Consider the following 26,652-nt stretch of genomic DNA (forward strand, 5'->3'; position numbering starts at 1 on the left):
CTATGTGCCCACTCCATAATCTCTGACAGGAAAACATTGTTCAACAAAGACAAAACAATACCCAATTTCAATTCTCCCCAGTTCCAAGCTAATTAAATTTGGCCCCAAAAAAACCTAAATTCTGAAGCAAAGATTGAACAAAACAAAAATAACAATCAATTTAAAAACGGAAAAATTGCTCGAATTCAATAAAAAAAACGGAAAATAACAATAAAAAAACCTAAATTCACGAATTCGCTGCGCAAGTTTAGGGTTCGTTACCTGTGCGTTTATGCTCGAAATTGTTGCTCGAAAATTCTTCTTATGCTGCTGCTGGGAACGAATGAAGGAGGTAGCTTAATTACCTTCGAATTTTTGCTCTAATTCGTGCCTTACGCTGCTGCTGGGAACGAAGGAAGGAGGTACTTAGAAAGATTTTGGGAAAACGAGGGAAAGTTAGAAAGGTTTTTTATTTTTGTTTTCAGTTTTGGAATTACACTATAGAAACGAAAATTATTCACAAAATCATTTGCGTTACTTGTTTCTAAAAGAGAGACGCAAATGACATTGTTATTTGCGTCGCTCTTTAAGTAATAAGTGACACAAATAACCTATATCAGTGTTCTGCGTCGCACTTTTAATAAATAAGCGACGCAAATAACTTAAACTGAACTTAAATAACTTAAACCTATATCATTTGCTTCGTTTGTTTCTACAAGCGACGCAAATGAGGCGACGCAAATGAGAATTTCTCTACTAGTGGTTGTTGCTTGCTTGGTATATAACTTGCCTTTACTTTGCTATATTTGAGCTTACTACCCCCTACGTAGCATAGTGGGAGTGTAGCAAACTGTTATTTTGATAATGCCATAAGGGGGAAAAAGACAAACTTCATGGAAGGCTCAAAGTATTACCAGGCTAAATATGCTAAACATGAGGTATATTTCGTTTGTTTTGCTAAGAGTTTAAGTTCCCTGTTTTTTAATTTTCGTATGTCTAAGTCTTTTAGTATTTTGTTTATTTTAAAGTCTTTAGTCTATTTTTAAGTGGTCAAATATCAACTTAAGGATTACACACTTGGTTGAATTGGGACTCACTAAATTAATTTAAGTCTCTGTGTCGTATATGCTTGTTTTAATTTTCTGTTTTTAAAGTTTTTATTTGCATGCTTGGACAATATTTATTTACCCAATTTGAGTCCGTGTTTGTGATCATCAAAAAGGGGGAATATTGTTGACCCTTATGGTTTTGATGAACAAACTGACAAACTCGACTAATGTATGTTTTAAGTCTTTGGTAAATGAAAGGTTCATGCAACAAGGATCGTTCCGGAGTAGGAACACAAATCAGGAATGCGGAGTAGCGTTCATACAAGTACAACGTGCAAACCCATAATCTAGATTATTTGTAGGTACTTAGAATATAAGTTGGCTTTTGGAACTCACTGAGGCACGTTATTATAAAAGTGAAAATTAATAACTTTCAATTGGAATATAAAACTGGTTTTGTAGGAATGTAATAAATAAAGTTTTAATAAGATTGTTTAATAGTAAAAGGATATTTTATATTATTGTTTTATAAATAAATTAATCAAATTAATTTATTTATTAAATTATCTTTTGAAACAAAAATATCTTTTTGAATAAATAAATATTATCCTTTTTAAACAAAAACATCTTGTTGAATAAATCAAACCTACCGTTTTTATCATACACTTCATTCGGTTTTTTCATGGCTAAATTATAGGAGGTTTTGTTGAGGTTGTTGTGGATTGGTGAGCAAGCAAAGGAAGACACCCATGTCCTCCACTTGTCACTTGTTCTCCACTACTTGGAGACATGTGTACGTGGGAGTTATGGGAGGTGTCTAGTGACTTTGCTTCCTCTATAAATACATGCAATCTATCTCAGCAAGTACAACAATTCTTGAGAATTATTATTCTAGTGAGCAATTTATCTAATAGCGTGAGAGAGTTCCTAAATACTTCTTATATTCTCTTGTACAATAGGTCTTGTTTTACTTACTGTAATTGGGACTTGGGGTATTTGTGAGAGTTGTAACTGTGAGGTAAAGGAATTTTTAGAGTCGAAACTTCTGAGACAGTTGGGAACAAGTTTCGTTCTTGTGGAACTTGGTCTGGGTTGATTATTCACTTTGTAAAAGAGTTTGATTTACTTAGTGAAAATTTCGAAAAGCCCATGTCATTGCTCTCTATTGTTTTACATTGTCTTAATTCCGCAAAAAGTTTACTATTTCACCCATTCTACAATTCACCCCCCCCCCCTCTTGTAGTAGCTATCTAGAATTACAATAATAATTTTACACTACACATGTTTGTACTTTTCTTAACTAAAGTTTAGGGATGGGCAATATATATGAACACGAAGGCGGTGTGAAACATAATTTTGCTGAGATAGTATAAGCTATCTAAGCTAAATTTTGGGTAACAATAAGATAAATGAGGAGAACACACTTAAAATTCTTTTTAAATGTTTAAAACCAGGAATACGAGTAAAATTTAAACTTGGCTTGAATGTTAGATTTTTAACCTTGAACTCAACTTGATAAACAATCAAATATCAACATCATAACAATAAAACAGTATAATTATACTCTTTCAATTAATGAATTTTCTTATTACTCTTCTCTATTGTAATGCTCAAAAAAGTCTTGATCATATGTAAACTTAGAAAATAATTATTAATTATTAAAACCATCTCAATATTTAATCAAGTGTACTCCTACCAATTTAAGGTGATATATATCTTGATATCAAACAACTAGCGATTAATAAATTTCATACATGTCAACTTTAATTTTATACTTCACTATATTAGTGTTCGTGCGATGCGCGGTAGTAATAATCTTTTTCCTATAATGAATTTTGATATAATATAAAAATGAGGCAACTCATGTGGAATAAACAAATGCACTACATATAGAAAAATAAAATAATAAGGCAAAATTCATTAAAACTACAATTGAGAAAGAAAAAATTTATTGTTGATTAGTTGAGTTGAAAATATTTACAAGTAGTATACATTATATTACATTAATAATGCATATTATTCCCAATAAAATTATACAATCTAGTGACTATATGACTAAAGACTTATTTATAAATGTCTTTTATAAACATCAAAACATTAATTAAACAACAAACTAAAATCTACAGTAAAACTATTGGCACAACATACATGTAAATATATAAATTACAAATTAAATAATATATCATCTTTATATCCAATAAAATAATTTCAATGGAAATAAATACTACTTAGATCATTAAAAGCAATAACAATCAATATTAGGCAACACTAACCTATATTATTAGTAGTACATTTTCTGTTTATGTATTGATGCTCTACGTGATATCGTCGCTCTTTGTTATTATATAAAAATGTGTTTGAAAGCTATCCAATAATTCTAGTTTGATCATTGTTTGTTTATTGCCTTAAAATTTTATTTGTCGATGATAGCTATTTATTCAAAATAAAAAAATAAAAAGAGAGAGAGAGAGAAGCACAAGAATATGTCACTTGTCACTATGTTCGACGTGTTTTTTAAAATGCAGCTTATTTACGAATGTCGATGTGATAAAATTATTATCTCAATAAAGTGTTTCATCAAAAGATAATAACTTTTTTGTATTTACTAAGATATTAACTTTTTATAATAATGTAATAACAAAAAAAATTTATTGATATTTTACATTTTCGAATTAGACATATAATTATAGTTGTCGAACACAACATTTATTTTATAGTCATATCTAATACTCCATAAGTCTAATAAACAAAATAAAAAGGAATTTGAAAAAAAATAAAATTAAAGTGATGTTTTAAAGTAATTTCTTTAATATCAATTACTTCGATATGAGTCAATTTTATTATTACTTTTTCGATAAAACTCAATAATACTCGTTTAAAAGATAATTAAAAAAGAGTTGGAAAACTATTTTAGGTAATGTTCATGGAAAATTTTAGAACACAATAAAAAGGAATACATTTTATATAGAGATAATATATAAGTTTGGAATAATATTCTTATAGTTTTATTATAAAAATATTCCAAAAATAAAATATTTTTTGCTAAAAGGGGAGGGAGAGTTTTGGAGGGAAAAAACAGCAGCAGGATGTGACACATGTCACTCCCGGTGTCTGTTTTAGTATTAAGTCATTGATAGTACAAATATTCTTGCGTACAACCGGCATACACTAACCTTAATGTAAGGGCTGATTCACACGTGTCAATTAGAGTATAAATAGCGCTAAATCAGAGCCGCATGCAAAACATCGTCTTCTTCAAAATATTCTCTTAAATTCTCTGCAAAACATCGATGGATTCCATAATTCACAAATTATTACAATCTCAAAAAAAAATCCAAGCTCCAATTTTGGTACGTAATTTTGTATATGAAGAAATTGAAGTTGATTCTGCAATTGTTGTTGATTTAAACAACGATTTTATACAACAAACCCTAAATTGCAGGCAATGTGGCAATAATATTGACTTAAATTGCGAAATCGATGACAATGCAATGCATCAAAACCTCACTTCAGGTACGTAATTTTGTATATGAATTTGTACAAATTTACCAAAAATAGGTAAACTGGTGATTGAGTGAATTACGATCAATGTAGATTCATATGAGAGTAGAGTTCATCTCGATGAAGAACAAATCTCAGCTTAGGAAGTGCAAATCTCGGCGGATGAAGATTCAACTTCTGAAGGTAACATTAAGCTTTTGAACAGTTGTAGAATTGTTTAAATTGAAGTTTCCATTTGATATTGAAAGTACAAGTAAAATTAAAATTGCATACTTGTTTAATTTATACTGTAACTTTAAGAAATAGAAGTGTAACTTTAAGAAACATAAGTGTAACTTTAAGAAATATAAGTGTTGTTTTGTTTATGGCTTAAAAGTTATAGTTATTATTGTTAAAGTTACATAATATGACTTAGAAGTTATATTATATAATTTAATAAAATAGTGAAGTTAGTGATAACACTGTCAAAGTTACCTGATATGGCTTAAAAGTTACTGTATTACTTAATTATAGTTACACCTTTTTCATAAAACTTAAATCTACTATACTGTTTGAAGTCATTGAAACCAATATTGATGTTGGGAGAACACTATTAGGCATTAGAACAAAAACCTTAGAAGAAATGCATGAGATTTACAAAAAACATGCATCAATTGTAGGATTTTCAGTAAGGAAACATACAAGTAGGATTAGGGATAAAACTGGAAAAGTTATTGTGGAGAATACTATGATTGTTCTGGACAAGGTAAAACAAACACTGGGGAAAGAAAAAAGAAAAAAAGGGTTTTTCTAAGCTATACCCCTAAGGTAGTCGAGTTTCTAAGGTGTACCCATACTTTTTCAAGTTTCCAAGCAGTGCCCTTCAACTGCTTATCAATACTAAAATGTACCCTTATTAGTTGTTTAAAAGTTAATTGAAAGTGTGATTTCGTGGCTTCAGTTTTCGTTATTAGGGTTGTGGTGGCTAAGATTTCTTTCTCCTATCATTTCCTTACCTTTTATCATCTTTTTATTAAATTTATAGTTAACTTTAGGTGACGTGAAAGTCCCAAGGAGGGTACCATTCATTAATGGTAGTGAGTTAAGGGGCACAACTTAGAGATTTGAAAAGGCATGGGTACTCCTTAGAAACTCGACTACCTTAGGGGCATAGCTTAGAAAAACCCAAGAAAAAAATAGAAGCAATTGTGGAGAATGCAGAAAAGAAAAAGAAAAGAAAATAAACCAAGGCAAGTTCCTATCACAAGAGCAAATTGTAGAGCTTGTATAAGAGTCAAGATGAATGAGGATGGATTGTTTGAAGTAGTAAAAAATGTTTTGGTACATAATCTTGAACTCACAAGAAAACAATGGCACTATCTTCATCGATCTAAAAGAGAGATGACAGAAGAAACGGGACAAGTAATAGAAAACTTGCAAAAGTCAGGATTTTCAGCTATGGACTCATATCGAGCTATGTGCAATGAAGCGGGAGGTGAAGAAAACTTGGGACACACAAAGAAAGACCATCTGAATTATTGGAAAAGGTTGAAAATGAAAAATATTGAAGGTGGTGATGCACAAGCAGTCTCTGAAATAATGTACCAGGAACTTGCCAATGATCCTGAATTTTTCTTTAGATTTAGATTGAATAAAGAAGGCAAGTTGAAAGAACTATTTTGGAGAGACTCGATGATGAGAGAAGATTATAGTATTTATGGAGATGTTGTAGTGTTTGACACTACATATAGGACAAATAAATACAATTTGTATGTGCTCCTATTGTTGGAATTAATAACCATTGGAAAAATTGCATGTTTGGGCGTGCTTTTATTGGAGATGAGAAAATTGAATCATTTGTATGGCTTCTTGAGACATTCAAAAAGTCAATGGGAGGGAAATGCCCAATCTCAATCTTCACAGACCAAGACCAAGCAATGTGCTCTGCAATGCAGAAGGTAACATTTAAAGTTATACATAAAGGTGTTAAAGTTACCATGTTTTATAGTGTAGTTACCTTTTTTTTCTAAAAATATATCTAATTATAATTCAGGTCTTTCCAGAGGTTAGACATAGATTATGTATATGGAATTTGGAACTAAATGCTATTACAAGATTTGGATCATTGAAACGAGACAAGGATTTCAAGAGAACATTCTCCTACTGTTTGAAACGATGTGTAACTGAAGTTGAGTTTGAAACTGTATGGAACTCAATGATTGAGAAGTATAATTTACAAGAAGATAGTTGTTTCCAAATAATTTATGATCTAAATTAAAAGAAAAGTGGTGTCCAGCTCTAAGCAAAGACTTCTTCTCAGCTGGTATCCTCTCTTCCCAGCAAAGTGAAAGTACCAATCATGCAATTGGGTTTAGAGCAAATAGATCAACAAGCTTAACTGAATTTTATAGCATTTTCAAAGCTTGTATACAGCGTTGGAGAAGAACGGAAAAACGTGATGAGTTCTCGTGTAGTAAATCAACTGCATCATCAGCAATACCATTATCTGGTCTGCTGAAACATGCATCAGAAATCTACACTTTGTCTTTATTCACAGATTTTGAAGAAGAATTTGGGTATTCCATTGCAACTACCACAAAATTGCTTTAGCAAAATGGTAGTACCTTGTTCTATTTAGTGGCAATTGAAAGTGAACCTTCGTCGCAACAAAAAGTCACTTTTGAATCCGACAGCAACCAAGTTAAATGCACTTGCAAGAACTTTGAAGCTTCTGGATGGTTATGCTACCACTGCATCAGAATATTACACTTACACTCAGTGATGAGAATACCAGATCAGTATATAAAGAAGAGATTGACAAAGTTTGCAAAATCATCAATTTAGGAAAGACGTGACAATGAAGAACCTGAACAACATCAATACACACCTTGGCATCAAACCATGGCTAGAAAATTTAATAATCTAATATTGAAAAGTCAATTGAATGAAGAGGCGAGAACCCTTATCGAGGACAGTTATGTTGCTAGCCTTTCTCTTATTGAAGAACTACTAACAACCATCAACGACACTACTGAAGTAGAGACTAACCAAGCTACTGAAGCAGAGACTAACCAAGCTACTGAAGCAGAGACTAACCAAGCTACTGAAGCAGAGACTAACCAAGCTACTGAAGCAGAGACTAACCAAGATACTGAAGCAGAGAGAAACCAAGATACTGAAGCAGAGACTAACCAAGCTACATCATCAATTAAAGCAACTGAGGCACCTCTTATATTAGGTCCTGAACGTACAACAATAAAAGGAAGGAACAAAAGGCCACGAGAACCACTGGAGAAGAAAAGAAAGAAGACTACGGTACAATCACTTGAGTTTGGAGCTATAACCCCTAATTTGAGACTATTTTGATTGATCTTAGATATATTGTTCTTTAATTTTGAACTATATTCAATATCTTAGACTATTTGAGACTATTGCATTATTCTTGAACTTTTAAATACAATAAATTGATCTTTTTTTTACTGTATAAGTAATGATGACTTTTGCTAAAAAAACTATAACTTTTAGTAGAATTAATATAAATATTTTAATAGTATCCTTAACTTTAATTTGCATTATCCATAACTTTTAATAAAAATACCATAACTGTTATAATAATTTTGATTCCTTCCGGTTTATAAAAATAATTTCTAAAACTTTAACGGAATTAGCCATAACTTCTAATGGAATTACATTAACTTTAACAGAATTACCATAATATCCATCCATTTTATAGACAAAATATTAAGTATGTAGTTCCAAAAGCATGGTATTAACCAAACCAAGACTTCCAATTAGAAAATAGACATAAAAAAAAGCATTAGTACATACTTACAAAAGCATGAAATTACTGTAAGTTCTAACTACATTAGCTTCCCCTTAACAAATCCTACTGTTGCTAATACAATATTTACTTCCCCTTGGCAGATTTTTCTTTCTTATTGGCATATTTCGTTTTGACTTTTTTACTCAATTTTTTTGCCGCATTTTCCTCTTTCCTTTTTTGTTGCATCATCAGCTTTCTCCTTTTAGCAAATTCAGGTGCTAGCTCTAATCGACGTAGATTAAAATTGCATAAAGAATTCAACACCCATTGTCAGCCATCATTCATATCAAACAGTACCAGTGTTGCACATATCTCTACTTGAAGTACAACTCTTGAACTTGCCTGTATTTAAGAACTATATATATTAGTATCATGTAATCACAGTAAAAAAAAAAAAACAAAAAAAAAACAAATTAACGAAAAAAATTGCAACTAACCCGCATCAACGCAACACAACCAAAAGCAGCACCTTCAAACAACAACATACACATCATATAATATATTCCACCCTTTATTATTCTTCCAACTAAACATCACCTCCTCCATTGCATAATCTCCAACTTCACTAAATTCAGGCTGACCAAGACTATTGAATAATGTGCTCAAATGATATACTACAAAAGGAAGAACAAAGTACAATAATTAAAAATCAGTGTAACTTTTACAAAAACAAGTATAACTTTAACAAAAATTTAATCAATTACCAATATTACAGACAAATGCTTAATTGTTTCCATAGTAGCTTCTTCATAAACCAAATTATCCAATAATTGCATGGTTTTTTTTCTTCATATTCAACGCAAAAACCCTGAAGTGGTGATACACATAAATAGGAACAAAAACCTATCATTTGTAATTTAAAATACAGAGAATTAGAAATAAAAAGAAAATGATGACACATGTGAATTAAAATACACAACAGTAGAAATAATTATTACCAAATCAACAACACTGATATCAAAATTGTTGTTTGTGACTTGAATCCATTCCTTCCAACAAACTTGAAGTTGATCCATAACATCAATATCATTTTCATCATCCCAAAGCTTTACCAAGTTAGCCTAAATAAAAATAAGACAAAAAGAAACACTACTAGAAATAGGCTGTTTTCCGACGAAATCGTTCCGACGGACTTAAATTCCGTTGGAAAATTCGTTTTTTCCGACGGAATTTTGGTCTGTTAGAAAAGTCCGTCAGAAAGATAAGTTGCGACGAAAAATCTCTCGGAAATATTCCGACAGATTTATTTTCCCTTGGAATTTACTGCTTCCGACGGAAATGTCCGTCGGAAGCTATAAATTCCGAGGGACAAAAATCCGTCGGAACATATAAATTTCCTACGGATTTAAAATCCGTACGAAAATTCCGAGGGATTTAAATTCCGTCGGAAATTTCCGAAGGAATTCTAAACCCTTCCGACGGATTTATGATTTTTTTAAAAAAAAAATAAATAAAACATGCAACATTAACCTAAAAAAACCGGATTCCCACCCTTATATTCTCATTTCTCTCTCCTGTCTTCTCCTCTTCTCTCTACTCTCTTCTCCTTCTTTTTTCGGTCCTCCTTCATTCCTCCATCCCCTTTCTCCTTCTTCTCTTTCCATTTTCCTTCTTTTCTTTCCTTTCTCTTTCATTTCTCCTTTCTCCTCCTTCTCCTTTCGTTTCTACAACCACAGGAGCAATTTGGTACAAAAATGGCTAACATCCTGTTATGAAATCAGAAAAGGCTCGAAGGTGTTAATGAAGTGCAATCTCAAGGTTTTTTAGGCCAAATTCGACCATTAAAAGCCTAGATCTAGACTTTTCATGGCCGAATTTGGCCTTGTTAAACCGTTTTCGTGGTGAAAGTCAAGCCTATTTCAATTTAAGGTATGTTTTATAATTTAATTTTCTGATTTTTTTTCTTCGTTTTTTTTAAATTTTTGGGTTTTAAGTTGTTGTGTGTGCGTGTGTGATGTGTGGGCTGGTGGTGGGTGACGATTTGTGAAGGTGGTGGGTGGTTTCATGGATTCTAGCGTGGTTTTGGGTTTTTTGGGGTGGTTTCGTGGATTCTGGCGTGGTAGGTGACGATTTTAGAGTTGGTTACGGTTTTGGTTTCGGGTTTCGGGTAGATCTGGGTGGTTTTGGGTTTCGCGTAGATCTAGGTGTGGGTAGGGGTGGTCTGGGTGGGTGTGGGTGTGGGTGGGGGTTGTTCTGGGCAAGTGGGGTGGGGTGGGTGTGGGTGGGGGTGGTCTGGGTGGGTGTGGATGGGGGTTTTTCTGGCAGGTAGGGCTTTTTTTTTATTAACTTTTCCGACGGAAAATTCCGTCGGAATATACCTTTTCCGACAGAAAATTCCGTTGGAAAACTCTCCAACTCCAACAGAAATTTCCGTTGGAACATTGCGACGGATTTTCAATTAAAGTAAAAAAATGCGCCGATAGAAATAAATTCGTCGGAAAACACTATTCCGATGGAATTTCCGACGGAAAAGGCCGTTTTTTCCTACAAATTGTTTTACGACAACCCGTTCTGACGGAAATTCCGTCGGAAACCTCCATTTCCGACGGGATTCAGGGTGTTTCCGACGGAAATCCGTCGGAAATGGCCTGTTTTCTAGTAGTGAAATCCATAAGAATTAACTATACAAACATCAATTAAAAGAAAAATACATATAGCTTTACATAAAACTTACACTGCATTCAACACCAAAACAGAATTTTTTAAGACCTCCGTCGCGCATTCTTTCTTTCTCATTCAGCAACATTGCCCAACACTTAATAACAAATTGGAAAATCTCCAAATTAGTAGCTAAAGACACCATATCTTCTCTTGGAACACCATGAGTAAGACTAAACCACACCAAACACTCCCTAAATAAACAAAAACAAGTTAAAAATAAAAATAAAAATAAAAAAAACTTTAAGAAATAAAAACATAACTTTAAGCCAAAAAAATATAACTTTAACTAAAATATAAATAACTTACTGATTCAACACTTGAATTTCATCTAATAATCAATAATCAGCAATCTCCTTATAAAACTTTGGTAATTTTTTCAAAGACTTCTTATTGTTTTTCATCACATGTCCAACAAACTCAACATCAACATCACATGGCCCACATCCAACAGATATTTTTGTCTTACGATTACCCAAAGCATTCATGATTATAGATGAGAAAGAACTTTCACCATACTCCAGGTTAATCTTTTCCATCACATTCTGAGCAATATTATTAACAAAATCACCCCAGGAACATTTTCCACCCTTCCACCATCCTCCCCACCCCCGACATTCACATCACAAGCAATACTTGAAATACCTCCTGACAATTTCTTCACTGATAACACAATATCAATAATTTCATCAACAATCTCAAACATTCTTGGATCATAATCCTGACTTTGTAAGACAAGAGATGAACTACTAGAAGCACGAGCCACATCGTGCTTCTTTAAACTTTCAATCTTCTTCGAATGATAGTTTGTAACAACTTCCATATTCCTCTTCATCAACAACAATTGCTCATGAATAGCCTGAAAAATAATAAGTGAATAATTAGAAAGATAACATTAGCTACAATAAGTATAACTTTTAACATAAAAAGTATAAGTTTAGCATTAATAAGTGAATAATTAGAAAGATAACTTTAGCTACAATAAGGTTAAATTTTAACATAAAAAGTATAACTTTAGCATTAATAAGTGCAACTTTTAACTTACATCAGTAGCAACAGAGTGAATTTCTTCATCAGATGTCATACTATCAGGAACATCAAACTTAATAATCCTTTTTCCTAGTGATGCATCATCAGCATTGTCAACTTGAGAAACTTTAGTTTGCCCAGCTTCTTCAGGTGCAATTCGAAGAGGCGGCTGATCTCCGAACCAAAAATTCTGAGATAGGTATGTAGTAGTATCCAAAATACCACACCCAAAGGACTTAGCCTCGACTTCTTTTTTCACCCTATCACTGATTTTCTTATCAGTCCAGTGTTTGATAAGAGGCAAACTACAATCTTGTGCCTCATTCCTGAACTTCAGACGCTGAAAATACACAACCTCCAACAACAAATACAACCACCAACACTGTCTTGACTCTTACTTTTCTTATACTTCAAAATAGCCCTACACACAACCTTTCATGAACATATTTACACCAATTGAAATTCTTAATTTCATTAACATTTTCAAGAGCTTTAACAAAACTCAAATCAACAGTCCTATTTGCAACAGGTGCTAAAAAGGTAGCAAAAGCAACCATCACAATAGTCTCTTAAACAACTCCCCACCATCCTTTAACTGAACAATCCTAGTATCTAATTTATGCAAAGGTATGCCTGCACTACCAGCAACATCAAACATACTCCTCCATTCTTATTTCAATTGAAGATCAGTACTTCTAATACTCTCTACAACATCCATCCCATTATTCAAAGGTAACTCAAATACATCATAAACATCATAGGGAGAAATAACAAATTCCTTCCCAGGACTTATAGAAAACATCCGACTAACAGGATCAAAATGATCAAACAACCAAGGAATTAAAGTTGTAATAGTTCTAGCCAACTTTAAATCCAACAAACCACCAAATCCTATTTCAACAACATATTTAACTAGCTCATCAGAAAAATCTTTCATGAGATCTACTAATGTGTGCAGTTTGCAATGGGTACTGAAAAACCTATCCAATCTGAATCAAAAAAAAGAAGAAAGGAAAAATAAAATGAACAACTATAACTTTAAAGAGAATAAATACAACTTTAGAATAATAAATGCAACTTTAGCAAACACAAAATTATAACTATAAATAAGTACTAAAATATAGCTTTAATATCATTATCCATAACTTTACATAAAATTATCATAAATATTGTATCAGCATATAAGTTAATTATCACATCTATCTTACTAACACAATGTTCATAACTTTAAAAGCATTATCCATAGCTTTAAGAGCATAATCCATAACTTTAGAAATAATAACAATAACTTCAGAAATGGGTACTTACATTTCAACATCAAAATTAGAATCATCTCTCTATGATATACTTGCAACAGCTTCATCTTCTTCAGCATCAGAATCCGGTCTGTTTCTATATCCAATTTTGACAGCCTTATCAACCATTCTTCGCTTTTTCTCAGTCGGACAACGATCATACTTTATTGGCTCCTTCTCAGCAGGACAGATATTGTCCTCCACCATTTTCCGCTTCTTCTCGGCTAGACAACGATAATCTTTTTTGGGTTTTTTCTCAACAGGAGAATTATTGGATGCCTTAGCTAGCTTTTTCTCAGGACGGCGATAATCCTTTCCTGGATTTTTCTCAGGTGGACGCTGATCATCCTTTACTGGCTTCTTTGCTTTCACACTCAATTTTCTTTTTTTCTTATTTCTCTCAAAAGATTCTTCCTCACTTACTTCTTGTTCAAAATCCTCCTCACTTCCCTCCTCATCATCACTCTCATCCTCTTCTGGACCCTCGTCATCATCATCTCCACCCTCTTCTGAACCCTCCTCATCATCACCTCCATTCATATTCAAAACCCTTATCCTCATCACCTCCATCCTGCTCATAACCCTCAGCTTCATCACCTCCATCAGAACCCTCATCCTCACTTTTATCCTCCTTAGCTTCACTGCACCCTTCTTTACTGTAACCTCTTTCACTGCACCCTTCTTTACTACAGCCTCCTCACTGCACCCTTCTTTATTGTAGCCTCCTTTACTGCACCCTCCTTTACTGCAGCTTCCTTCACAACACCCTTCTTTACTGCAACCTCCTTTACTGCAGCCTCCTCTACCCTACCTCCCTTCTTTCCACCCTTCTCCACATCAATATTAACTTCATTGCTTACATCATTAGCACCTATAGAAAATAATAGTATTAAACTATAAATCATAACTTTAACTAAAAAAAGTATAACTACAACTATAATTAACATAAATTTTATAAAACAATTTGACATATAAAAACATAAAGCATAACTTAAGCAAACATTTATGTATAACTATAACCAGCTGACAATGCTGAAGTTTAAGATTAACATAACTTTAACTAAAAATAGTATAACTATAACTATAATAAACATAACTTTTATAAAGCAATCTGACATATAATAAAACATAAAGCATAACTTAAGCAAACATTTATATAACTATAACAACTAATTTTGTAACTTTAAAAAATGTACAAAAATCAAGAAATTGTAACTTTTAATAGAGAAATTGGTAAAACCTTGAGCATCATCAGATCCACCAACAGAGCTTCGCAAACCACGTCTCCTTCGAAAATTCAAAAGACCACCTCTAAACTTCACCATCGCAAATTCAAGAAATTAAACCCTAAAATTCAAAATAAGAACGATTAATTATCAAATACTGACATCAACAACAAATTGAATGAAAATGCATGAAAAAACTGGAAAAAGATAAAAAAAAAAAAAAAAATAAAAAAAAAAAAAAAAAAAAACTAGTAACACCTAAAACATTCAATCTAATATGAACACAATGAACCAGGAAACCATAAAATATGAACAAAATTACGATCAAAAATAAAAAAAAAACCAAAAATCAAACTAATATACTTACGAATACAACAAAAAAAAAAGAATTCTACTTAAAAATTGAAATAAAGTAAAGAATACACATGCAAAATGAAAAACCATAACAAATCAACAATTACAACAACTAATGAACAAAAATTATGCGATTAAAACCAAAAATAATTAAAAAAAACTAACCTCAAAAACCGATGAGAATCCAAATTCAATTCGTCAACTAAAGAAAATCAACAAAACAAAGGAAAAATGAAGAGAAATATGAACAGAGGAGAGAGAAATTGCAGATCAGTAACAGAGAAATAAATTGAAGAATAGAGTAGAAGAGTACACACGCCAAAATGAAAACAAAAAAAAACGGAAAAAAAAAATAAATAACCGCTGGACTGACACGTGTGAGTCCAGTCCTGAAGAGAGAAGTGGGCCGGTTTTACACTAAGTTAGTGTAAGCCGGCCTTTTTCAAGAATTTGTATTGATAGTATATTTGGGCTACATTTTCTATTTTTATGCTGTATTTTATCTGTTTCCATATTTAATTGATTATGTACATCTTAATTACGCTATCTATAATAATTTATTAATGAGCTTAACACACCTTTTTTATACCAGTAATGCAAGAAGAAATTAAACATTTGAAAAGGTGATTAAATCATTGTTCTACTGGAAAAAAGAAAAAAAAATGACCTTTATAATCAATAACAATACATTATCATCATATGCTAATTAATCTTATTACCATCATATCTATGAAAAAGAAGGGAAGGCCAATTTTTCATTTAGATCACCATATTAATGTTAGACTCTGTTCACTTCACCTTAAAAAAAATATTAAGTAAAAATGATCTCAGTTCAGTAAAAATAATTTCAATTCAGTAAAAATAAGTTCAGTTCAGTAAAAATAATTTCAGTTCAGCAAAAATAAGTTTAGTTCAGTAACATTCAGTAACTTTAAAGAATAAATATAACAGAAAATCAGTAAAAATAATTTCAGTTCAGCAAAAATAATTTCAGTTCAGTAAAAATGATTTAAGTTCAGCAAAAATAATTTCAGTTCAATAAAATTAATTTCAATTCAGCAAAAATGAGGTGAAATGAACGGGTCAGGGCCTTACTATGCTTATTATCAAATCAATTATCTTTTCTCTATATTAAATGAATTGTCTCTTCATAAATGAGAAGCAAAATGAAAACTTTTCAAAGCTATTATTCAACTGATATAAGTAGCATATAGTGTAATTTTAATTACTTATTGTAATTTTCTCAAAATAACTTTTTCTTCTAGTGATTAAATTAAAGTTTGGGCCAACAACTTATCATATTGATATTTATTTGCAGTGCTTTTTTGCTTGATTGAACTAACATGGGGAGTACATTGCCTTGAAACAAATATGTTTCTTCCATAGAGTTTCAATATATCTAAGCTAGGATGGAATTGCTAATTGTTTGGTTGAGCATAATTATTTTTACTTGCTTAATTAGCGAAGAGCGAGACAAATAAGTAATTTTATCTATTTTGTCGTGGGAAGTGGATAAAAATATATGAAAAATAAGATATCATTCTCATGAAATTATCAATCAAACAACTCCACCATCTACCAGTTTGAGTTAGACATTTCTTCATTTGTATATTGATGCCTGCTAATAAACAAGCATTAATTGTCTTAAAACTCATGTTAAAACTTTAACCGACTTATTAAAGCCATCTATTTTTCAAGAAAAAGTTTTACATGCATGATGAAATCTCATACTATTAAGGTGAGATGTGATAAAATATAAGAGTAATTTTATTTGTAATTAAGATCACTACTTTTTGTAAGGAGATACTATTCATCGTTTCACCCTAATTAAGATAATACGGATATATTAAATCCTATATATATGTACATGTGAGAACCCCCTTAAAATAAGAACCAATCTTGCACCATCAATTATAAGATTATGGATGGCTGAGATTAATTATCACTTTCCCATGCATTTTCTTGGGAACACGCATTTCAGTCATTGGTACATGCTTTTTAATTTTTTTTCCTTATTTTCTGCATTGAAACAACGATTTATGTACTATAAAACCAAGAGATTCAGCCATTGAAGAGAGAGAAAATGGAAAATCTGGTTTCATTTTAATTTAGCCATTGAAGAGAAAGAAATGAAGGCAGATTTCAAATGAAGATTTCTCTCTCATAAAGAAAGCTTTTGAAGCGTTTTTTTTTTAATTTGATTATTTTTTTGTGTAGAATAAGCATACAAAATTTCATAATTTTGGGAGTTCGTTTGATATTTTTTTGGGTAGAATTTTCGAAGTAGTGCAAAAAATGAACAAATCTGGAAAGACAGATTTCAAATGAAGATTTCTCTCTCATAAAAAACCCTTTTGAAGCGATTCTTTTTTTGAATCTGCTTATTTTTTTGTGTAGAATAAGCATACAAAATTTCAGAATTTTTGGAGTTCGTTTGATTTTTTTTGGTAGAATTTTCGAAGCAGTGCAAAAAAAGAGCAAATCTGTATGTGGAATATCATTCAATTCTGGAACAAAATAAATAATATTTATGAGACAATAGTTCATATTTCTGGAACAATATAAATAATATTCAAATGAAATATTATATGAAACATCAATGATTTTTATGTATAAAACAATATCATTAGTATATGAAACAACACATATATTTTATGGAACATAAGCACTATAAAATGAAACATAAGGTATATTTTTTGAAACATCAGATAAGGTATAAGAAATCACAGTACACCTAGTTCATATAGAGCCCAACTGTATGAAACAAGCAATAATATATATGAAACATTAATATTATAAATTGAAACACTTGATATATTTTACGAAACATCATTAACGACGTACACTTCAACTACATTTTAACGTAACGTGTTTCAATGCAATAAATAATAAAAAGCATGTAATAATGACAGCTTTGGCAGATTTTGTGTCCCAATGCACAAAAATTTAAAAAAAAAATACAAACAATCATTATAATTAATGAAGGTGGCCCACGTGAATTCCCACTAATGAAACAATAAATCTGAACCATTCATCTAATAAAAATGAATGGTGTTAGATGAGTTCTCATTTTAAAATGGTTCTCACCGAAGCCATGGGTTCTCACATGATCCCATTTATATATATATATATATATATATATATATATATATATATATATATATATATATATATATATATATATTGTGTAAATTTCTTTATTATTACGTAGTAGTAAAGAAGTACTATATCTTTACAATATTTATAAGATGCCAACAATGAGGCTATCAATTGTCTAACACTCTAACCTTAGCAATTAATAAACAAATGATTGACTCCAATTTAAACTTTATTGACCCTTCGAAAAACTATGTGGTAAAATAATTAAACAAAATGAATATATAAATTTATTATTATTATTATTATTATTATTATTATTATTATTATTATTATTATTATTATTATGAGCAGCCGCACGAGCACCAATATCCTGAGTCCTAGCGAACGCCTGAACCTGCTTCAGCAATGCAATAGCATCCTTCTCCAATTCCCCCAATGAAGAAAAGGAGAAAGGAAGAAAACCATAGCCAATAGCCCTGCGACGCGCCCCATACTTGTCCCGCTTCCGCTGAGCCGCAGCCGACACGACACGACCAGGAACGAAGTCAGACAACCCAGATTGTGTCAATGGAGAAGACCCCGTCAAGTCAACACAGACATCTAGGCCTCTATCCCAAGAGTAAAGCAACACATCTGCTGGCCGAAGAGCCCCGTCGTTCCCTCCAGACAACCCAACGTCGACCTCCTTTCTTGCAGAAATCCCAAAGCGGAAACAAATATCAACAAGGGTATCACGAACAACGTTGTGCCGATGTTTAATACCCACCATCCCAGCACAAGACACTGCATGATCCCCATAAATATCCCCATCAAACACCCTTGAGAAGGTGCCGATACGGCAAACAAGGGAACACCCAACCGATAGCAAAGAACACAACGGTAAGTCTTACCATTCATAGTCTGACCCAGACCGGATATCGGGACCGATGTTTATTATTATTATTATTATTATTATTATTATTTTAGCCAATTCTACTTCACGTCATGAGTTTTGTATCTTTTCCCATACTTGATTGGAACTCACTTATTTAAAATATTTAATTTATAAAAAGATTCTGCTTATTATTCTATTAAATATCTCCAAATCACTACCTTTGATTTTTCAAATGAAAAATTGTATATGGAGTAATGTACCAATAGCTAGTGGGGTAGATTATGTTCTTTGGGCATGTGCTTATATAATACTCCATGCAATAATTTCATTGTTATAACAATAATTTCATTATTATAACATGTATCAAATATTCAAATGAAATTATTTATGCCTCTTCAACACAACGACAAATTTTAGATTTGATTATTAAACTGCCCATGAAGTTAATAATATCTTTTATAACAATTATGTAATGAATTTTCATGATAGATGAATGAGCCCTTTAAATGAAAAATCATTTTGTTGAGCATTTATGTATATAACAAATGAAAAATCATTTTGTTTTGGAGAACAAACTATCATCTATGAGCTCTAAAATCATTTGTAGTGTTTTTTTTTTTACACTCAATTATTTTAATTAAGTTTGCACCAGGAAAAAAAAAATTGTTTGGAATCTTCTTTTTTTTTTTCTTTTCAATTTACTTTTTTTTAAATACAAAAAACCATATGAAACAAGAAAAAGGTGTTTGTACTTTTTTGTTGCCTGTTTTCAAAATTATCACGATTTTAATAAGTTTGACTAATTTTTTATTCATTATATGATAATATCATATGTTTTGAAAAACATAAAACTAAAAAACAGAAAACCACAACGATACCAAATGAACCTTAAACTATTCAATTTGTTTTTGATAAATTATAATGTATATGTGAGAATCACAAAAAGTAGATATCAAGTTTTTATTGTTAGTTGACATATTCAACATGACTTCTATAAATATATATGAATATTTAATTTTTTTTCACTTTTATTTTTATATATATCCTATATATAATCTATAATTTATAGTAATGTATTAAAAAACAAACCTGAAATAGCTTAGGAGTTATGTGACATTCTCCTTTTGGATGTATTATTCCATGTCATTTCATATACAAATATACAATTAATCAGAACATGTGAACATGTTATTATTTGATCTCGTTACCTCAAGTTTAATTAAATGTTCAAGCCTTAACCATTAAACCATGCTATAATTGAATCAGATTATCACCTAGGTCTAAAATGTTGTATAACTTTTTAATTTGTAAAGCTAACAATTTGAAACTAACATTAATATCATATCAAACAAGCATATACTATATACAGTAGATAATAGCAAATGGACAAAGATTTCATTACTTATAAATTTAGTAGACGGTAGTAAACAACCTTGAATGAAGACAATAAATTTTGAAGTAATTTTTTGGGATATTCACTTGTTAATATAATGTGTTTATGGTATGTATGTATATTTTGCATCTAGTGCTTGTCTTTAATTTTAAAACTAAAGGCGATATAGGGTATACAATCACAAAGAAAAAATCTAGAGATTAAAGAACCAAAGAAGTATTTTACTAAGACTCTTGTGACAAGACTTCTTTAATCTTTATAAAATTACCTAAATATTCATTATGTCTTCGTTATACATTTTTTTTAACGGTTATCATTTATCAATATATGGTTAACACAAATTCTTACATGTGACAAACCACACCATGTAACCAGTCATTATAGGGATTACTTTGTTAGTGTAATAGGGGTTACTTGGTCAGTGTTATAGGGTTACTCGGTCAGTGTTATAGGAGTTACTCAGCTAGTATTACAAAGCTTACTTGGTCATTGTTATAGGGATTACTTTGTTATAAAAGTAGTCATATTGTTATAGCCTTATAGGAGTTACTGAGCTAGTATTACAAAGACGGGCTGGCTTGTTAATATGCTTAATTTAATTTTCAAATAAAATACTTATAGATGATAATTATTGAAGGGGTGTTGTAAATGAATGAGTAAATGTTAATGCGAGGATTTGAACTTAATTAATGGTTGATCAATTAGCAATTAGTATAGCAAGAATCCGAATCCGAAGGCAATCAAGGCATGGAATGTAGGCCAAGGCTTAGCCAATGTTGGCACTACATGAAACTACATACATTAAAACAGTGAGTTGTGCTTGGCCAAGGTTTAGTCACAAATGTATGGTACGAGGCCAATCTAGCATACCCTACTTCCATCTCTTAAAACAATATTACGTCACCTTTGAATATAGGAAGTATGTTCCAACTTTCAAGGCATGCTTAAATATTACATATATTCATAATAAATAGAAATTCGATTAATCGATACATATGATTTGAAGTAATTTATTATCTTCCACTCTGTATTATTATATTACATATTGTTTTCATATTAAAAACATTACTTTTATATTTCTCGAATTAAAAAAAAGTTCAAGGTTATTAATTTAGAATACAAACAATAATCTCCCGGTAAAATTTGTTCCACATATCAACCCTAAAAAAATAAACTCAACAATAGACTTACGGAGTATTATTTAGATTTGTAAAAGAGCAAATATCCTTATCGTTATCATCACTCAATCACTTCTACAGAGTCTAACCCGCAACAGACAAATGAAAAAACTCGTGTCGCAATACTTATGATCTAAGGTCATTCACCTTACCTATCCTACATTCCTACACCCTAAATTTGGAAAGAACCCCCCAATAATGATGCAAAAATGGACTTAACTTAAATGGCCTACCACACCACATTACAAAGGAAGAAGGGTAAGTAGTAACTGATTGATTAGTCGTATGCGTCACCAAACTACACAACAAGAGAGAGAAACAAGTGAGAGAAAAGTGTATGTGGTAGTCCTATAAATTCCAAAGGCATTGGAGCAACACACTTTTCCAATTCAGAAACCCTTTTTTTCAATATTTTTGCTTTGGTTTTTTCCTGCACAATTAAAGATCCTACCTTTCTTACTCCTTCAACTGATTTCGATGAGGTAATGCATTCCTCTGGATTCCTGATAAAATTTGGTTCATTTTCTTGTATAAATCAATTTATCATCACATAATTTCTGGGTTTTTGATTTAATTTGTAATTTGTAATTTTATGTTTATATCACTCAAAAAGACTATAACTTTGCCTTGTTGTTCATTGTTTCTTTGAATTTCTGGATCTATTGTTCATTGTATTGCTGATAGTTTGAGACCCAATAATTGAGTGTAATTTATGTGATTATTCACAAAATAATTCCCTTGAATAATTTAGAATTCTATTAAAATTTTACACAGAAGAAAATCAATTGAAATTATAGAAGTAATGTTAAATTTTGTTAATGTATGTCATTTGAAGTTGTAAAATTTGCTTGATTACAAAAGTGATATGCTATGATATGAGCCTTATGACTGCTTAAATTTCCACCGTGGATTTTCTGCTATAAGTTTGTTGTTGTTTAGGTATGCATTATTAATTTATTTTAACTGAGATCCGACCCAATTACTTAATTGCTAATAAAGCCCGAAACCTCATTCGGTTTCTTACAAAACCCAACCCATATTTGTCGGGGTGTCCATCATACACCCGGATGTAAAATTATAACCTCTCACATTTTTGAGTTCACATGCTTCGCAAATGAGCATGTGAACTTTTTACCCCTATATGATAGGGTGTAAGATAGAAAATATACATTCATGTTATATTTTGGCCTTAATTGGAATCGAAGCGAATGGTGGCGTTGCCCCGTTTGCCAGGATTGCTTCCTTGTGTTTCAATGATGGGCCAAACACGATCATTAGCTCAAAAAAGATGAATTAAGACTTTGATTTGTTGTCTATCACATGAAGATGACTTAAACCTGCCCAAACAAACAAGATATAACTAATTACCTGTCCAATTGATACATCATGTTAGTAGATATGTCTTCCTACTTTCAGATTTGGTCTTGGATAATGATTGATTTTGATTTTTAACGTCTTAACACGAAGCCAAGTCTAGTCATCTTCTTTTTCATTTGATATGCTTTTTGACAAGGTGTTTTTTGGATGATGGCAACTTGTTTGATTGGAAGAACTCATAAATCAATTTTTAAGTTTTAGTTAATTAAATAGGTGTTGGAGATAATTTTTAGACCATTTTTTGTTATATTTGGTTTGATTTTGAATCTTTAGTAGGCCACCACACATTTTGGACCACATAGGAGCTTGGATGCATTGATAATTTTTGAGGTTCTCTCATTTTAGGATTTTTTTTAACTGATAAATTTTGTGTGATATACAATACTCTGAACTAATTTTATTAGACAGTACATTCGATTAAGATATTTGTAAATTGAAATTATAAAAACAATACTATTCCCATCATAAATGGTTGTAGCGTCTTGTGTAACAATGTAGTGAGATATTCATGCTTTATGCTCATATGTTCACACTCTGTACTTTTTAATATGACTTTACAATTGATTATAAATAGTTAATTGTATTGTGTTTGAGAAATGACGTCGTTGGCAATATTTGTACTTCGCATATAAAATTTTTTCTGGAAGTGCTGTTGGATTGTTTTATTTTAGTAACCAAGAGTTATTACTTTTATAGATGTTAGCCCCATAGATGTTTCAACCATTACTATCTGTCTCAATGCCCGTATAGAATTCCTGGATTTTAAGTATGGTCACAAAGTAAAGCTGAGAGGTGGAGGAATAATCTATTAGGTGTAAATTAAAGTGAACCCTCCCTTGTTTTTTCCATGAATTCCATCTAAGACAAATTAATATACTTCGTATATGTTTTGGTTTCAACAACACAACCTGCTATTTAGTGACCGTTTCTTTTGTAGGTTTTTATTTCATTTACACATCTGTTACTATTCTTGAGTGGCAGTCTGGTTGTATGGCTAACTAACCTTAAGCTTGTGAATATATTATCCCTTTCTTGTTTAATTGAGTTGGATTATTAAAAAAATTTAGGGTTACCTTGGCACCATGTCAACTGTGTTACTTATTTACAGAGTAAAGAAAATTAGAATTAAATGATTAGAATATATTGCTGTTTAGGTATGTAGGGTAACACCACATCAGCGCTTATACTGTGACGCATAAATTCTGTATATTTTGTCGTAATTCTGCTCACAATTTCTCATACTTGTAAGTATCCTTTACTCGTTTAGGATATACGTAGTATCTGATATCATTACATAACTTTGTACTATAGAATAATGCTTGTTTGTATTCAATTGCTTGTTTGTGTACTAGTTGATTTGTTGGAAATGATTTGAGTATTTAATGTAGGAAAACATAAGCTTTGGATTAAATTTATTAAAATACTGCACTGTTTATGATTTTCTTTTTTTCTGTTTATTTTGATTGCCAATATCATAAGAGTTTTGATTGAATCCAGTAGATATCTACTGTTGATTGTGCTTGATATTCTGAAGTATGTCAATTAACACTGAGCTGACAAAACCTTCTAAATGTGCTTTGCAGGTGAACTAATCCGTATTTCAATTGCTGCACAACTGTATCATGTTGTAGCACTGAAATCCCGGTCTTTGTCCACAACATCCATCTTTTTAGCTAATCTTTAGTCAACTTTTGGAATCCCAGTTTTTCCAAAATACATAGGGAATGCTGCAAGATGTGCTTGACTTCTAAGTATTCTCGATCTAAACCCACCTTGTTTAGAGCTCTGTTTGAGCTACCATTATCGGAAATCAATAAGTATAAGCACATCGATTGCTGTTCTTTGTGTTTTGAGTTTTACTTCCCCACTGTTGCCAAGAATGTCGAAGACTATCTTGTTTCTACATATGAGCTTTGCGAAGATGGCTGACTGATTCTTGGTATTGCATTTACTATAGAGTAAGAATATTAGATACCGCTCTGAAATAAATAATAATCAATCACTTTAAAGATGGAGCAAAACAAAATCACCATCTTGTTGCAGAAGTATGAGCTAGGAAAGCTACTTGGACAAGGAACATTTGCAAAGGTGTACTATGCAAGAAACATCAAAACTGGTGCAAGTGTTGCGATAAAAGTAGTTGACAAGGAGAAGGTTTTGAAGGTCGGGATGATTGAGCAAATTAAGCGGGAAATTTCTGTCATGGGACTTGTGAAGCACCCAAATGTGGTGCAGCTGTATGAAGTTATGGCCACCAAAACCAAGATCTATTTTGTCATGGAATACGTCAGAGGAGGCGAGCTGTTCAACAAAATTGCTAAAGGCAAGCTGAAGGTGGATATTGCACGGAAGTATTTCCAACAATTAATATCAGCTGTTGATTACTGTCATAGTAGGGGTGTTTACCATCGAGATTTGAAGCCAGAAAACCTTCTGTTAGATGAAAATGAAAATCTTAAGATCACAGATTTTGGGCTGAGTGCTATTGCTGATACCAGAAAGCAAGACGGTTTGCTTCACACCACCTGTGGGACCCCTGCCTATGTTGCTCCTGATGTTATTCTCAGGAGAGGCTATGACGGAGCAAAAGCTGATATTTGGTCGTGTGGGGTAATCTTGTTTGTTCTGTTGGCAGGATATCTCCCGTTCCAAGATTCTAACTTGATGGAAATGTATCGAAAGATTGGAAAGGCAGAGTTTAAATTCCCTAATTGGATTCCCTCAGATGCACGACGATTACTCATCAAGATCTTGGATCCAAACCCCAAGACACGGATCTCAACAGCAAAGATCATGGAGAATTCTTGGTTCCGAAAAGGGTTTGATTCTAAACTCTTAGAAGTTAGGCCTGTAGTTAATGATATAAAGCCTGATATACTAGATGTTGATGCTATCTTTGGGCCTTCTGAAAACCTTGAACCAAAGCAAGAAGATACTCAGCCTTGTTATAACCTGAATGCATTCGATATTATCTCCTTCTCAGAGGGGTTTGATTTATCCGGTTTATTCGAAGAGAAGAGCCAGAAAAAGGAGGTTAGATTTTCTTCCTGTCAATCTGCTTCAACAATCATATCAAAGCTGGAGGAAGTAGCTCTGAAGTCAAAGCTAACGGTGAAGAAGAAAGATGGAGGGCTCATGAGATTTGAAGGATGTAAAGGGAGGAAAGGGGTTTTATCTTTCGATGCTGAAATATTTGAGGTTACTCCAACCTTTCATATGGTGGAGCTGAAGAAACGTGGCGGGGATTCGTATGAGTATCAGAAGGTTGTAAAGCAGGAGATGCGACCAGAACTCAAGGATATTATTTGGACTTGGCAAGGTGAGCAAGAAGCACAATCTTCACCTGTGCTCCCATTGCCTTCACCTTCTTCAGACGAGTCCTAGATTAATGTATCTTGGCTTTAGTTCTTTCTTGAAAAATTTCGTACTGTTGGTGTTTACATGCTAACTAGCTGAAGTCTTTGGGGTTTAATCCCCCTTGTATCTGTTTACTTTGATAGTAATACTTGTGGGAATATGTTTTAAATACTCAAGTAAATATGTGATTCCCATAAGTGACGTGTTTATGATCTGAAAGATTGCTTAATCTGAACTGATTCTGAAATCAATCTGCACAAAGAATATGAACTTGAGATGCAGTTGATCCTTTGTCTTGTTACTACCTCACCTATATGGTGCTTCGGCAAACGCAGGTGTGATTTTATTATGTACCTCTTGGGGTGAGATACTCGATACTCTTAACATGGTTTACATGGTATGAACACCTGAAACTTCATTTTCACCTAAACAACAACAATAACAAAGCCTTAGTCCCAAAATGATTTGGGGTCGGCTAAAA

At 32.0% G+C, this 26,652-nt stretch overlaps 1 protein-coding gene across 1 annotated transcript; it reads left to right on the forward strand.

Moving 5' to 3' along the window:
* Window positions 1-21,683: 21,683 nt before the first annotated feature.
* On the forward strand, window positions 21,684-26,472 carry LOC110730916 (CBL-interacting protein kinase 18-like). Its single transcript, XM_021910749.1, has 2 exons — window positions 21,684-21,919; window positions 24,398-26,472. The coding sequence occupies exon 2, from the start codon at window positions 24,825-24,827 to the stop codon at window positions 26,196-26,198; it is 1,374 nt and encodes a 457-aa protein (XP_021766441.1). The 5' UTR covers window positions 21,684-21,919; window positions 24,398-24,824; the 3' UTR covers window positions 26,199-26,472.
* The last annotated feature ends 180 nt before the right edge of the window (window positions 26,473-26,652 follow it).

The sequence above is a fragment of the Chenopodium quinoa genome, unplaced genomic scaffold, assembly GCF_001683475.1.
Source record: "Chenopodium quinoa cultivar QQ74 unplaced genomic scaffold, ASM168347v1, whole genome shotgun sequence".
In the NCBI taxonomy this organism is placed as follows: Eukaryota; Viridiplantae; Streptophyta; class Magnoliopsida; order Caryophyllales; family Amaranthaceae; genus Chenopodium; species Chenopodium quinoa.

Bases quoted from the DNA above. Each gene is read 5' to 3' on its own strand.
- LOC110730916 (XM_021910749.1), top strand. From the start codon at position 24,825: ATGGAGCAAAACAAAATCACCATCTTGTTGCAGAAGTATGAGCTAGGA.